This window comes from Hippocampus zosterae, chromosome 1 (assembly GCF_025434085.1).
Source record: "Hippocampus zosterae strain Florida chromosome 1, ASM2543408v3, whole genome shotgun sequence".
NCBI lineage: Eukaryota > Metazoa > Chordata > Actinopteri > Syngnathiformes > Syngnathidae > Hippocampus > Hippocampus zosterae.
Window position 1 is genome coordinate 15,080,901 of NC_067451.1, and position 14,981 is coordinate 15,095,881.

The window sequence follows — 14,981 nt, forward strand, 5'->3', positions numbered from 1 at the left end:
GGGCGCTCTTTAAATTTCCCCAAATTTCATGTAATATGTGCACGAAGTGTGGGTTTAGTGAATTACATTACATTACATTTTTTATTTATTTTTTTATCGGGACTTTCATAGCACTGTCATCTAGTGTGTGGAGAATATCTACCCGCCTCTTCTGTATGGCATTTTGTCCTGCGCTCAGGGAACTCATAAGCCGCTTCAAAGTCCTGCTTTTTATAGATCTCACTTCAGGATATAGCTAGGATTCTTCAGAAATAGCTTTTATCTTTACGAGGATGTACTCTTCATTTTTATTCAAAATCTTTAGGAGTAGGGCCTCTGGTCTTACCCACCTCCATGCAGACTAACTCCATGTGCCGTGCAAGATTTACCCCAGCCACTAAAATTGAGCCCTATAGGATGCTAAAATCATTGAGTGTGAAGATGTGGAGTAATATAAAGGGGAAAAAGTGCCGTTTTCACAGGAAAAAAAAGACAATCCTGCTTCAGCTAACAGAGGGAGTAAAACAAAAAAAAACTAGTTATAATACCGTAGAAGACATCAAAGGCATTCCCATTTTATTAGAGCTCTTAACAATTTTCCCAGTATTTTTTTAACACAATGAATATTCAATATGAGTTTTAAAAAGCTATTTGTGCTCTCTTAATGAGGTTCGTCATTTCAGGGATTGAGCAAACAAAGTCCCAAAGCTCATATTGTGTCATTCTGGAGTTAAGAGCAGCAGTGGGACCGAGCCCTGAAGGTGAGACTAAGTTTGGACTTGATCTATTGTGAAAAGATCCCGCAGGGATTCTGTTGGGAACTGGGAATGCTCATCATGCAGCTGTCACGTCGTCCCTCTAAAACCATCACTTCCAACCAAAAAATGAAGGACACTGACAGCCTGGAAAGAGGACAAGCTGGTTTGATACAAATAGCATTTGCATATCATTGAAGTCATTTAAATCTGAGTGTCTGGAAATCCCCACAACAGAATGTGGTGCTCAGGGTGGTGGTTGATGGAAGATAAAAGGAAAACAAATTGAGTTTTGTAATTGTTAAACATGCCCTCCTTGTCTCCCCCCGACTCTGCCCATCAAAAGAATTCCCACTGTAATATAAGAAGCAGCAAAGTGTCTGCAATCTCGAATTGTATGAGCTACTCAATGCAGAGGAGTAAGTCTTCAAAAGGAATCTCAATTTGACATGAAAAATCCTGTTAAATATACTAGATGCTGGTATCACATGCATCAATCCCATATTATTCAGATCCATTCTGGTTGAAAGGTCACGAAATGTCAAAGGCATTCGCAGGTTTCAGAGATCATCAAACTGGATGTGACGCACCATGGAATTTTATGTGGCCTGCAAAAAAAGTTGAAATAAGTAATATTCTTTCCATTTTTGTTAATACAGTTTATTCAGATAAATACGGCACAGTGGTATTGTGGTTAGCACAGCTGCCTCATAACAGGGTTTTGAATCACGGTTCTGGCCGGCCTGTATAGAATTTGTAAATTATGACTATGCTTGCGTGGGTTTTCTCCGGGTGTGATTCCTCCCACACTTCAAAATAAATGCTTGTTTGATCACGTAAACTGTCAAGACTCAAAATTATCCACGGGTATCTGTGTAAATGTCTGTTCGTCTACATGTGCTCTGGGATTAGCTGGGGACCAGTCCAGGGTATACCCTCTTACTCAAAGAATTAATTTTAAAAAACTCAGACTCTCACTAGACATGTATTAAGTGAATCGATTTCAGATACAAATAACTGACTATTTTAAGATACGAGCCATATTCCCACTGATATATTTATTTACTTATTTAGTTTGACTCAACTTGTTTTTGAACAGACTTGAGATTGGTGGGAGTGAACTCCACCCACTTCACAAGCAGCAGGGGTTTTATCAGCGCAAAAATAGAAAAGGTTAAATAGAAAAGGCCCCAGGATGGATGTATAGTCCACATGTAAATTTGGTTGGCTCAGATTTCAGGACGACTGTTGACACATAAGATTGTGAGTGTGAGTTTTTGTTTGTTTTTGTGTATCAAGTCAGCTGGACTCCAACTCACCTACAACAGACTCATGACAACAAATGATGTCGAAATGGATGGGGAAAAACAATGAAGTAATTCTACTACCACTACTACTTCTACTACTACTACTACTACTACTACTACTACTACTACTAATAATAATAATAATAATAATACAGCATTAATAATAATAATAATAATAATAACAATGATTATTATCCATCCATCCATCCATGTTCTGAACCGCTTTATCTTCACAAGGGTCACAGGACATGCTAGACCCTAATCCCAGCCATCTTTGGGCAATATGCGGGGGACACCCTGAACCGGTTGCCAGCCACTCGCAGAATTATTATTATTATTATTATCATCCATCCATCCATTTTCCGAACAGTTTGATCCTCACTAGGGTCGCTCGGGTGCTGGAGCCTATCCCAGCCGTCTTCGGGCAGTAGGCAGGGGACACCCTGAATCAGTTGCCAGCCAATCGCAGGGCACACAGAGACGAACGATCCATCCACGCCCACACTCACACCTAGGGACAATTTAGAGCGTCCAATCAGCCTGCCATGCATGTTTTTGGAATGTGGGAGGAAACCGTAGCACCCGGAGAAAACCCACGCAGGCCCTCCCAGCCATCTTTGGGCAATATGCGGGGGACACCCTGAACCGGTTGCCAGCCACTCGCAGAATTATTATTATTATTATTATCATCCATCCATCCATTTTCCGAACCGTTTGATCCTCACTAGGGTCGCTCGGGTGCTGGAGCCTATCCCAGCCGTCTTCGGGCAGTAGGCAGGGGACACCCTGAATCAGTTGCCAGCCAATCGCAGGGCACACAGAGACGAACGATCCATCCACGCCCACACTCACACCTAGGGACAATTTAGAGCGTCCAATCAGCCTGCCATGCATGTTTTTGGAATGTGGGAGGAAACCGTAGCACCCGGAGAAAACCCACGCAGGCCCTCCCAGCCATCTTTGGGCAATATGCGGGGGACACCCTGAACCGGTTGCCAGCCACTCGCAGAATTATTATTATTATTATTATCATCCATCCATCCATTTTCCGAACCGTTTGATCCTCACTAGGGTCGCTCGGGTGCTGGAGCCTATCCCAGCCGTCTTCGGGCAGTAGGCAGGGGACACCCTGAATCAGTTGCCAGCCAATCGCAGGGCACACAGAGACGAACAATCCATCCACGCCCACACTCACACCTAGGGACAATTTAGAGCGTCCAATCAGCCTGCCATGCATGTTTTTGGAATGTGGGAGGAAACCGGAGCACCCGGAGAAAACCCACGCAGGCCCGGGGACAACATGCAAACACCACACAGAGCAGGAATCGAACACGGTACCGCTACACTGTAAAGCCGACGTGCTAACCACTATATTATTATCATTATTATTATTATTCACCCATCCATTTTCTGAACTACTTTATCCTCACAAGGGTCGCGGGGCGTGCTGGAGCCTATCCCAGCTGCCTGCGGGCACTAGGCGGAGGACCCCCTGAACTGGTTGCCAGCCAATCGCAGGGCACACAGAGACAAACAACCATCCGTGCTCACACTCACACCGCGGGACAATTTGGAGTGTTCAATCAGTTTTTGGAAGCTGGGAAGAAAACGGAGACCACGCAAACTCCACACAGGGAAGCCAGAGCTAGAATTGAACCCGGTATCTCTGCACAGTGGGGTCGATGTACTAACCATTGGACCGTCGGGCCACCAATATTATTATTATTATTATTATTATTGTTATTATTATTATTATTATTGTTGTTATTATAAGTTATCAATGAAAATTGATAAGAATATCCTTTTTAAAGTAGCATGTTTTTTCAGAACATTCCACAGGTAAACGACTCATTCACAAATGTTTCTATTCGCATAATCAATCGTTTTTTATTTTTTAATTTTTTTTAGAAACCAGTCTCCACCTTTCAGGTTCAGCACTCAGTCATTTCTTTCTTATTTGAGACTTTGTAAACATTGGTAGCTGCAAAGTGGAATAGATTAATGGACAGATGGAGAATTTATCCATCACTCAAGTGTGGGAAGGGAACATCAAGAGAGCTATACAAGAAACATACTCGTGAAGCCTTACCAAATATGAGAACTTAGCTCAGCATTTGACAAGCAACTTGAAATTATTTTTCAATGTGTAGGACAAAGAAGGAGAGTGTGCATGTGCAGTTATAGACTCTAATTCATTGGTTTAAATCACTCACACCTAACTGCTGCGGGCCACTTTGACAGCGAGGATAGGAACACACTATTTCCAGTAAGTACCGAGGCTTGAGGCGACACACGCATCCATGGAGATTAAGTTAATTATCTTTCTCGTATCTGCGATGATCACAGAGTGCTTACTTGCCTCCTTGCTGTCTTTCACACAATCCCAGTGAGCCATCAGTAAAACTGTCAGGGTGTTTGTTGCAAGTTTCAAGTGACACTTTACCTTTTCCAACCACTCTGTCTGACAATCATAGCAAACAATAAACGCCCAAAAACAACATGTGCTTTAAGGATGTTTGTTAAGCTTCAAAGTCGTGAGGTTTGAACTTTTTCTTTACTTTACGTTACATTACCCCCCTTCTGACCCAGTCAGCTGGGAACCACAATGAGGCAAGAAAGAAGAAGAGGCATACCAACACGAGCACTTAGTCTGTTTGGAGATATCAATCCATTTCAATCCCGTTTATCCTGTTCAAGTTAATGGCTGAGCTGGAGACCCTCCCGATGACTTTGGGCTGAAGTAGTTGTATAGTCTACTTAAAAAAGGTATTCTATTTTGTGCCACCACTTGACAAAATACAATTTTATAAATTCAACACACCATTCTTTTTCTTTACACATTCACATACATTCACACCATCACTGCACCGAGGTCAGGCGAATGTACCAGCGACTGTCTCCGGACAGTGCAGCAGAATTAAAAAGAGATGAAAAGCGGCTTGTCTACCTGGTCACCACGTTAGTGACTCCCTGATTTAGAGGCTTCAAACAATTGGTATTTTGCTGGCTTTGTAGGAATGGCAGAGTGGGCCTGATTAAATTTGCCCTTTGCGTGCATTTCTGTTTAAAACAATTTGAATGTGTTTCTGTTATGGAACAACCAGGTAACAACCTATGATCTACAAATATCCTTGGGCAGTTTTTTCAAAGAGAGGGCTACCTCTATGGTGTAGATTATGATGACATTGAGCATCCACTGTGCGTGTGAGTGTGTGTGGAAGCGCATCTGCTGAGAGGTGATAAGACCTTTAATAATAAGCTTGTTCATTCTATCATTAGTCAATGCACTGTCACTGTCTCAATCATATTCCGTTTTCATTTTCACACACACAAAATTAAAAAAAAATAGATAGCTGAGGGAAATAGGAACAATGATAATGGCTGAGCATTGCTGAGGCACATGATAGTTTTTCATTTTGTTACACACACACACACACACACACACACACACACACACACACACACACACACACATATCCTGGTGAGGACGTCGTCCTTGAGGGAATACCTTCATACCATTTTGACCGTGCACACACATCATCATCATCCATCTTCAGGATGTGAGATTTTTGTTCTAAATTACCTTACAGATCTCTTCATTTGCGAAGAGAGGACTTGAATGATTAGAATGAACATAAGAATATTTTCCGGTTCCTTTTCTCGCTTCTGATCGATATTGAAACCAGATAGGGCATGGTTCCGACTGAGACTCAGGCCTGCAAGTTGCCTTCAAAGTGTCGATGATCAATGTGTCATTCAGTTCAATTTAGGTCCCTCTTGCTCCTCGTTTGTTTTTTATGTATGCCCCTTACTAACTTGCCTTAGTTGTGATGTGCTCAGATGGTCACATGGCTTACACGTGCTGCATAATTTTAACAAGTGTAGAGATTGCTTTGTGGCCATAGCAGCCAGGTTATTCGATGTGCAATAGCTGACCTAAAACTTACATTTCCAACACAGTGGCTCACAGTTCTAAATAGAGACTAGACCATGCCGATTTTGAGGCACTTTTTTGCTCCGTCTTCCTCAGAAATGACAAAAATGTGATGAAATCTCAGAACTGACTATGTGTGAAATTCAGTGTGAATAGTTGTTTGTCTGCTCTGTATGTGCCCTGCAAATGACTAGCAGTCAGATCAGGCTCTAGCCACACGTGTGACCCATATAAGGGCAAACCATGTAATGGATCGATGGATGGAAATCCTCACTGGCTACGTAATGTTTATTTGTTTTATTTTGTTTTGTTTTTTTCAGCAAGTGGTTGAAACATTCACTTGTGTAAGTACGAACAAGTCTTGCAGAAGGATCTATGTAAACACATCAGCCATATTCACAGAAATGCACACAAGCCTTTCTTGATTGATGGATTCTGTTTGCAGTATCAAACCAGCTGTGATGCTTGTTGGATAATTTTCAAATCATAACACATACATAAAAAAATAAATAAATGTATCTGGCATCAATTCCATTAAATCCTCTTTCCGGTCAATGCTCAATTAATTTGTCTTCATGAAATGTGTGTTTGAAGTGGATGTATACAGGTACACGTGCTGCAACAGACTATACATATTGGCTGTAATGCTTTCTGTGGTTGAAGTAAGGTGACTGTTTCAAAATAATACATTCATTCATTCATGCATTCATTTCATCTCCTTTTCAAAATGTATTGTTATTTCCTCCTTTTTTGTTTTTATGTTTCATCTTCATCTTCATTTCCGCCTGCAGCTCAGACACAGATCACTGGGGTCACTGCCAAAATGGATTTGTCATTGTTAGAATCTCAAGAACAATTTATCCAAAGAAAATCATCAGTAGCTGTCTCGAATTGCCTTTATTACGGTGAAGCGCATTTCAGTCTAGTCAAATTTGATTCTGAATTAGATGATCTATTTGATGGTTCTGGAACCAAAACTTTTCTACCATGTTGCAACATGGCTGAAAATTTGAGGCTCATGAGACAATTTAGATACATCAACTGGTGGGATTTTTGTTGAAGAAATGTAAATCAAAATGCATTTAATTACCGGTAGTCATTTATCTCAATCTGAAACTCTAAGAGCCACACAAAAGAAGGCCATATACAGTATTTTCACCAACAAGGGCTACGTGAGAAGCCCCCTGGCCAGTTCTAAAAATAGCTCACCAGTTTTGGGCCACTTGTGATTTCTCAGAAATGTTGTCATTGCTATCATTTGAAAATGTGAACAGATATTTACAGACATAAAATATAGCATATTGATATGTATCTGTTTTGCTAATATTCTGACATATCATGAACATGATCAGTGTCTTCACACAATTGAATACCAATAACTACTAATTACAGCCTCTAAAACCAGGCAGATAAGGATGTTTTTAACCTGATGCTGATTCTGACATTTGGCAGTGTAGCACTCTGATAATTTAGAATCTGATAAATCTATAAATAGATTTATCGGCCAATTAATCATTAAAAAAATGGAGCAAATAAAACTTTTTTTTTTTAGCTCCTAACCCCTACAATAAAGAGATGGCGTACAGGCAGAACATGTCACCGTTTTACAATACTTCGTCCTTAACTCTTTAATGCACCCTGTAACCCGATAAACTGTCAGCAGTAGTAACTGCTGTCCATGAAACTGTGAAATATTCGTTTAACTTTAGAGTGCAAAATTGGCCTATTTCATGCACGTTTTGGTGGGGGTGTTTGAATTAAATGATTTTTATCTTATGTCATAGTGTGTATGTACAAAAAAAACAATCCGCTTTATTTTTCTGATTTTTGACTAGTTTAAATGAGCTAATGTTGGCATATTAAATAGAGTAGGTTAGAACCTAATAATACCACTATTAAAGGTAATTTTAACACATTTCAGAAGTGCGTCTGAAACTGTTGTATTAATAACTTCCTAAAGAGTAGAGTAGCTCACAGCTTCAAAGATTGGCAACCCCTAAATTATAAACAGTATAATTATAGACGTGCGTGTGTGTGTGTGTGTGTGTGTGTGTGTGTGTGTGTGTGTGTGTGCAGGTTTTATTCTGGTTGCGATAATAGAGGTACATGGGTGTTAACAGACATGCAGTTCAGTGAGCTCCACTGTTTCCTCACGTCAGCATGTGTGTCATGCTTGCATTAAACCCTCAAACACACATTTGCTGTGTACAATTGGGAACACATTCGGGTCTCTCCAAATATGTCTCCTCAGCGTGGCTGTGGCCTCAGAATGATGCGAATTTCTATTTCACAAAACAACAGATCCTCATAATAACAGTACCTTTTTGCATAATCGCTGCCATGAATCAGCCCTCTGTTCAGAACAGACCTTTTAGCTGTTTTGAATGACTCATTTATCAGATGTTCTTGGCACATGTTCAGATGACAGAGGTTCTCTGGTGTCAAGGCACCTTGGTAATGATTTTTTGAAGAGGCTCATTCAGTGATGACACAACATGACTGGCAAAAGGACAACCCTCCACCAAATCAAACAGTTGGTGTGATTTTTGGGTTGTTTTTTTTTAATTGCAGGACTCCCAAAAGATATATTTCAAATCCAAATTACAAAACTACATTTTAATTTTGCCTTGGAAGTACTGTAATGCCCCTGAAGTTGAGTGGACTTTCCCAGACGTCACACATTTATAGACTTGGGGAAGGAATCTTTTGGGGTCCTCTGCAGCACCGGTGTTCGTGCTATTTTGAGATATTGATGGGGAAACTCAGCAATATTGTAAAATTTGGTAAATATCTGGTGTTCCAATGTCTGGGTTTTTTTGTTGTATTTCGCTGATGGCATAGTGGTACACAGTTGTCTAGTTCCCACTCAGTCACGGCGTGTATGTGGGTGTGAAAGGTCGTTTGTGTCTTCGTGTGTCCTGCAACTGACTGGCGACCAATTCAGGGTGTAGTCCGCTTTCCGCTCGAAGTCAGCTGGAATAGGCTCCAGCAACCCTCTGCGAGCCTGTTCAGAGTAAGCAGTGTTGAAAATGGCTTGATGGATGAATCAGCAGGCACCGGGAGAACATGTAAATTCCACATATGAAGGACATAAAAGGATTTGAACCCTGTACCTCTGCACTGTGAGGCCGGTGTGCTAACCAGTCGAGCACTGTGTCGCCTATACTTCTTTTCATCTGCAAAAAAAATAAAGAAAAAAAATCATTGTAAGAAATTTTGAGAGACAGCAAAATAAATTATCACATATTTTAGCAACTGTCCACCTCAGAAGGTCAGGGAAAAAAGTGTTCATTTCATTGGTGGATGAAAACACTCTATGGCATAGAGCATGAATAATTTAACATCATGCCGGGAAGCTGGCCTCGGGATTCTGAATACAGTTTCAAATTTAATTAATGTCCTTTGTCCCCACTTTTTTCAAGAAGGTTTCTGTCCTGAGACTAGTTGAAAATTAAAATGTGGAAGAACGCTTACACTATCAAACACATTCAACAGAGAAAACTCTATTTCATGAGGCAAATGCAGATTTGTTTGTTTTAGTCTGTTTGAATCATCTGGTGTCGTCTTCAGTTCTGTAAAAGTAACTTGTGTGCTTTGAAACTGCCAGATGCTCACATCTATTCATATCTGAGGACACACATATGCAAACACACACATTTTGTACAAAGGGAAGTTTAAGGGGGAGAAAAGAAAAATCACATTTCTGTTTTGCAATGGCTGCTGTAGAAGCTGAGAAAGTGTCATGATTCGGTTTAGGGACCAACAGGTGCCACTGTAGGGCTCCCCCGGCAGCTGCACACCTGTTGGTCATTTGATAATTAGTATAACAGATTTTTAAAAATTAGTATAAAAGGACTCCTTGCCGAACACTCGTCGGTTCATTGTTGCTTCTCGCTACTGTCACGTCTGTTGCTGTTTGCTCTTGTTTTCTGTCATGTTTAGTTCATTGATATGTTTTAGATTTAGTCATGGTTTTTGTTTGATACTTTGTGTGTTTTGGATTTAGTTTTCTTTGTTTTAAGTACAATTCTTCAAATACACCCCGCTCCTCCCTCCTGCCTGCTTTTTGGGGTCCACCACCACCTTGCTACGTGACAGAAAGCAGACTCTGGTGATTATTGCTCTGTCTGACCTTTTGTGCAGGACTGTGTGCACTGCCTCCATGGAAAATGTCAGACTTGATTTGACAAGCAAAGTCTATATGAAGTTGAACTCCTCTGAGACATTTCCAAACTGGTTTAAGTAATTAACTGTGCTGGTCAATAGCCACAATTAAGGAGTAGATAACATGGAGGTACAGAGTTATCAAGGGTAACAAATACAACATCGTTAAAATCAAGTCTTCATTTAAAACGTGGAGGAAAAGTATTCTTGGTACAAATGGTAGAAGAACATCTTTCCAAAATTCAATGCATACTTGTGGTGTCGGTACCTGCAGATTTGCACATTCGCTGAATTATTTTTTCTCAATTTTGTTTTCAACATACTTAAACTCCGCCACTTGGGGTAAGATCCCATTCCCGACATGGCCACTACACCAGACATCCTCAACGCGTTGGCAGCGCCTAGAAATTCTGTCCATAAATTTTATGAACAAAATTGGTGATAAAGGGTGACCATGGCGAGTTCAACCCTCACTGGGAACAAATCTGACTTATTGCCGGCATTGCGAACCAAACTCTGACATTGTTGGAATTCGGACCGCACAGTCCGTGTTGGGTACCCAAAACTCCCAAAACACCCACGACAGTACTCCCAAAGGGACATGGTCGAATGCCTTGCGAAGTCCACAAAGCCTTGTCGGTCAAACTCCCATGCACCCTCGAGGACCCTGCCAAGGGCCTAAAGCTTGTCCACTGTTCCATGGGACCACCACCTGGTCTGCCAATCCAGAGGCACTCCCCCCGATAACCACGCGATGTTGCAGAAGCATGTCAACCAGGACATCCACATAACACCCAGAGACTCAAGGAACTCCGGGTGGATCTCATTCACCTTCAGGGCTTTGCCACTGAGGAGCTTTTGAACCAAGACGGTGACTTCAACCCCAGGTATAAGAGAGCCCACCTCAAAGTCCTCAGACTCTAAGGAAGACGTGTTGGTGGAGTTGAGGAGATCTTCAAAGTATTCTACCCAACCAGTCTGTCGTGGTGAAGAACGAGCTGAGCTCGGAGGTGAAGCTCTCGATTTACCAATCGATCTACGTTCCGATCCTCACCTATGATCACAAGCTATCGGTCGTGACCGAAAGAACTAGATCCCGGATACAAGCGGCTAATCATCATACTTTTATTTGTGAGATGAAACCTCAATTAGCCACTTGCAGTGAACCAAAAATGCAAAACAAAAGGACTGTCTGCTTCTAATTTTTGTCATTTTTATGGCATGTTGAGCAGACTTCACAGTGTAAAATCCAATGACAAAATAATAAGATAAGATATCCTTTATTCGTCCCACACTGGGGAAATTTACAGCCTCCAGCAGCAAGAATGTACGTAGAAAGAAGAAAGAAGAAAGAAGAAAGAGAAAAAAACAACAAACGTCTTTCAATTAAATGTAATATGAACACAAATGGATAAATCGCAGTACTATTTATAATTTTCCTTCACATCATAATAGCCAATGCTAAGATTTTAACTGGTTAATGTGATTTTCTATTGAATCTCAGCTCACAGCGTCGGCACGTGCTGTCACCTTCATTTTCACTTACAGTTGTAACCTGTCATCTGAAGCTATGTGAGCAAAGTTTGGTTTTAATATGGTAGTATGTGCTATAGCACGTTGCATGAAATGTTCTGTCATTTTATTTTCTTTGATTTGATGAAGCCACTGGTTGCCTACCCCATGTTTTGGCCAATCCTTCAGTTCTATTCGGGTTGAAATCACGCTTTTCAAAGCTAACTGTCCTGAGTATTTTTTACCACCTCATTTCCCTGATTGCAATCAAATTTAATGGGTCCTCCTTTGGCCTATGTGACACTTAAACAATTAACTGACCAACCAACAACTTGCTTAAATTAAAACTACACTTTTTCAAACAGCCTCTCAGCATGTCTGTTTCCTCCTCCTTACTATTTTACCATTCAAATTAAATCAAGCTAACCTCCCACGAGAACAGGCATCCACAGCATCATCAGTCATTCTAACTTCTTTACAGATGTTTCCTCCGGGAAACGCCATTTTTTTTAACTAACTCAAATTGTTTTTAATTAGAATCGAGGATTCACAGCGGAAAGTTGAAAAATTATGTGGAACGTATGAAGTGAAAATGTTCCCACAACGCTGATAGTTTCCTTCCACTTTCCTCCAGCTCTCCAGACCACCCAGCCACCAAAAGTCCTTTTCCCCCCAGAGGGACAAGACACGGGGATAGAGACCACACCCGGTGAGTACCAAGTCCTTTATATGATATATGTTAAACACTGCACGCTGTGCACGTTTTCGTCCCTTAAGTTTAAATAGTCTCCATCAAAGTTCCGTCCAAATTCCATCTATTTTTGTCTTGATTTCTTGAAGATGAGTCATTATATCAATCTTATGTATAATACTATTAATGTGTCTTTATATTTATCACATGAACCAATGTTTCTTAAAAAGATTGTAAAACGGTTTGTTAGGGGCACCAAAGGAATGTTGTCTGCCTCACATTGCAGAGGTGCAAGGTTCGATTCCGGCTCCAGACAGCTGGGATAGGATCCAGCACATCCATGACCCTCATGAGGATATGCGGATGGAGTTGAGCATCAAAATCAACCCGGTTGTAGTTATTAAGCGGGTTGCCATTTTTCCACTTTCTGTTCTCACTGAAACAGAGAGCAATGTTTGGTTGTAGCCTATGCCCAGAGCAACTGTGATGTCACTTTCAGTTGAGTGTTAAAATGGCTTCCCTCTAAGATGAATAAAAATGGGTGTATTTTGTTGCATAACTCATATTTCACATCCATAATATTAATCAGAATTTGGGGCTGCATTGAACATATTTCTGAAGCAACATTTTGGGTTGACTTCCCCTTTAAATCTGTTTCAAATGTGCTTGTGTTAATTGTTGTGCTTCAGTACCAGATGATTGATTGAATGTGCATGTGCGCATGCTTCACCTACTGTGCAACGCTCTCTCTGACGATGGTAGCACTGTAGGCAGAAAGGTGTTTGTGTACAAGTATGGGTGTTTATGTTTCCATTAATCCCACATTGATGTAGTAGCAAGCAAATAGGCCCCTAGGCCCCTGTACACAGATTGCAGCTGATACACCTTTTAATGGAAATCAAGCAGTTTCACCACCTACTCACACAATCAACAGCAGTACATACAGTGTGCCAGCCCCGCTTTGTTCAGTGGAGAGATCGGTGCTGTTGAACGGTCTGTGGCTGGATGGATGTAAGGCTTGAGGAGCCGACGATGAGAAGAAAGGAACGTTAGCGAAGAGCGCCGATGCGGATTTGGAACTGGGAGTCGCGACTTGGAGTTTGAAGCGGATTACGTGGGACAGGAGAAGTGAACTAATCTCTTTTCGTCAATCGACGCTACACTTCGTGTTTGCTTTCAAAACTTAGCTTGTAGCAGACGTGTGCACATTTTCAGCATGACGTCTCTGACCCACTGGTGAAAGGACACTTTGATCCTCGCCTCTTTCATCTATAACTGCTTCAGACAACAAAGTGTATGCAGAAAAGTGGTGAAGATCGCACGACTGTCTGTGTCCTATGTGTTGTGTTGTGTTATTTTTGTTATTTTGACTTCAAAATGGCGCCGCGAGAGTGGCTGCCTTTCCAGCAGCTCCTATGTTTTGTTTTTCTACTTCTTCCTTTCATAACTTTGCTGCTGTGAATTGGAAATTTCTCCATTGCGAGACTAATAAAGGTTTTCTTTTCTTACATGCACACTGGAAACACACATTCACGCTTCGCACAAATACAAACATATAAATTGCAGAACACGCACGCGCGGTTTTTAAAAATCTTGTCTTTAGCTCTGCAACGTAATACCTGCAGGCACAGTTACCTAGTTCATTTTGCTCATTTCTACCTGTTATTCAAATTTCCACATAGCCGTTCAACCATGTTTTTACTGACTCTGGTTTCCTCTCCATTCAGGTTTTTCTCAACTTTTCTTAGTCTCCTATCTGTCCCATGACTCGTGTTGCCGCTGTCCATCACTCCACAATACCATTGGGTAATCAACACAATTCATTTTAGTCATTATCTCACTAATGTGGGCTAGAGGCAGATAAAATATATTATTAAAGATTGATTGGATATATGAGTCGTACACTGAATATGCAAAGGAAAAAAAAAAGATCCATGAATAATTAAGGTAGCTTGAGGAGTTAGAGGGACGTCTTCCATTCCAAAAACACTCTGGTGGGCCCAAGCTGCATTTGTAAAACAATCTATTAGCGGCTTAAGGAGAATGAACATGGTTTTGAATTAATACTTGTCTTGTCATAAGTAGCTCAGAAGACTTGCAGAATTCACCTACAAATTATGGTTATGTGCTTTTCTCCTGGGTTAATGGGATGAACATTTTTCTTTCCGTGTATTTGGCATTTTTAAACTACAGAGCTCTAACAACATAAAACTGTGGAGGAAAAATGGAAATCAGTATAGGTTTTTTTCTATACCTATACCTCTCAGTGTTTCACAATGTGTCGTGCAATGTTTCCTCACATTGCTCAGTTTACAATACAAAATAATACATTTTTATCAATATAGAGCTTTCACAACAGCTGCAGCTATAACAAAGCGCTTTACACAACAGTTGACATAAAATAACAAAACAATATTACACAACACATAACATAAGACACGGACAGTAATGCAATCGTGCACTATTCCTGTTTATGCTTTGTTGTTTAGAGCAGTTCTAAATGAAAGAGGAGAAAATCAAAGTTTCCTATCACCAGTGGATCAGAGACGTGATGCTCAAAATGTGGACACACCTGCTATCAGCTAAGTTTGAAAGTAAACGGGAAGCTGTAGCGTCCATTGACGAAAAAAGAGATTGGT

The 14,981-nt window shown here is 40.9% G+C and overlaps 1 protein-coding gene and 1 long non-coding RNA gene across 3 annotated transcripts in view; one reads left to right on the forward strand and one right to left on the reverse strand.

Moving 5' to 3' along the window:
- The window catches only part of il1rapl2 (interleukin 1 receptor accessory protein-like 2), a 259,705-nt gene that overhangs the window by 201,806 nt on the left and 42,918 nt on the right, over positions 1-14,981 (forward strand). For both annotated transcript variants that reach the window (XM_052071453.1, XM_052071461.1), the window contains exon 7: positions 12,286-12,360. In XM_052071453.1, the coding sequence (XP_051927413.1) occupies positions 12,286-12,360 (75 nt within the window). The remainder of the gene's footprint in view (positions 1-12,285; positions 12,361-14,981) is intronic.
- Positions 1-14,981, reverse strand: part of LOC127604617 (uncharacterized) — a 147,938-nt gene that overhangs the window by 131,185 nt on the left and 1,772 nt on the right. The gene's annotated exons all lie outside the window — the stretch shown is intronic.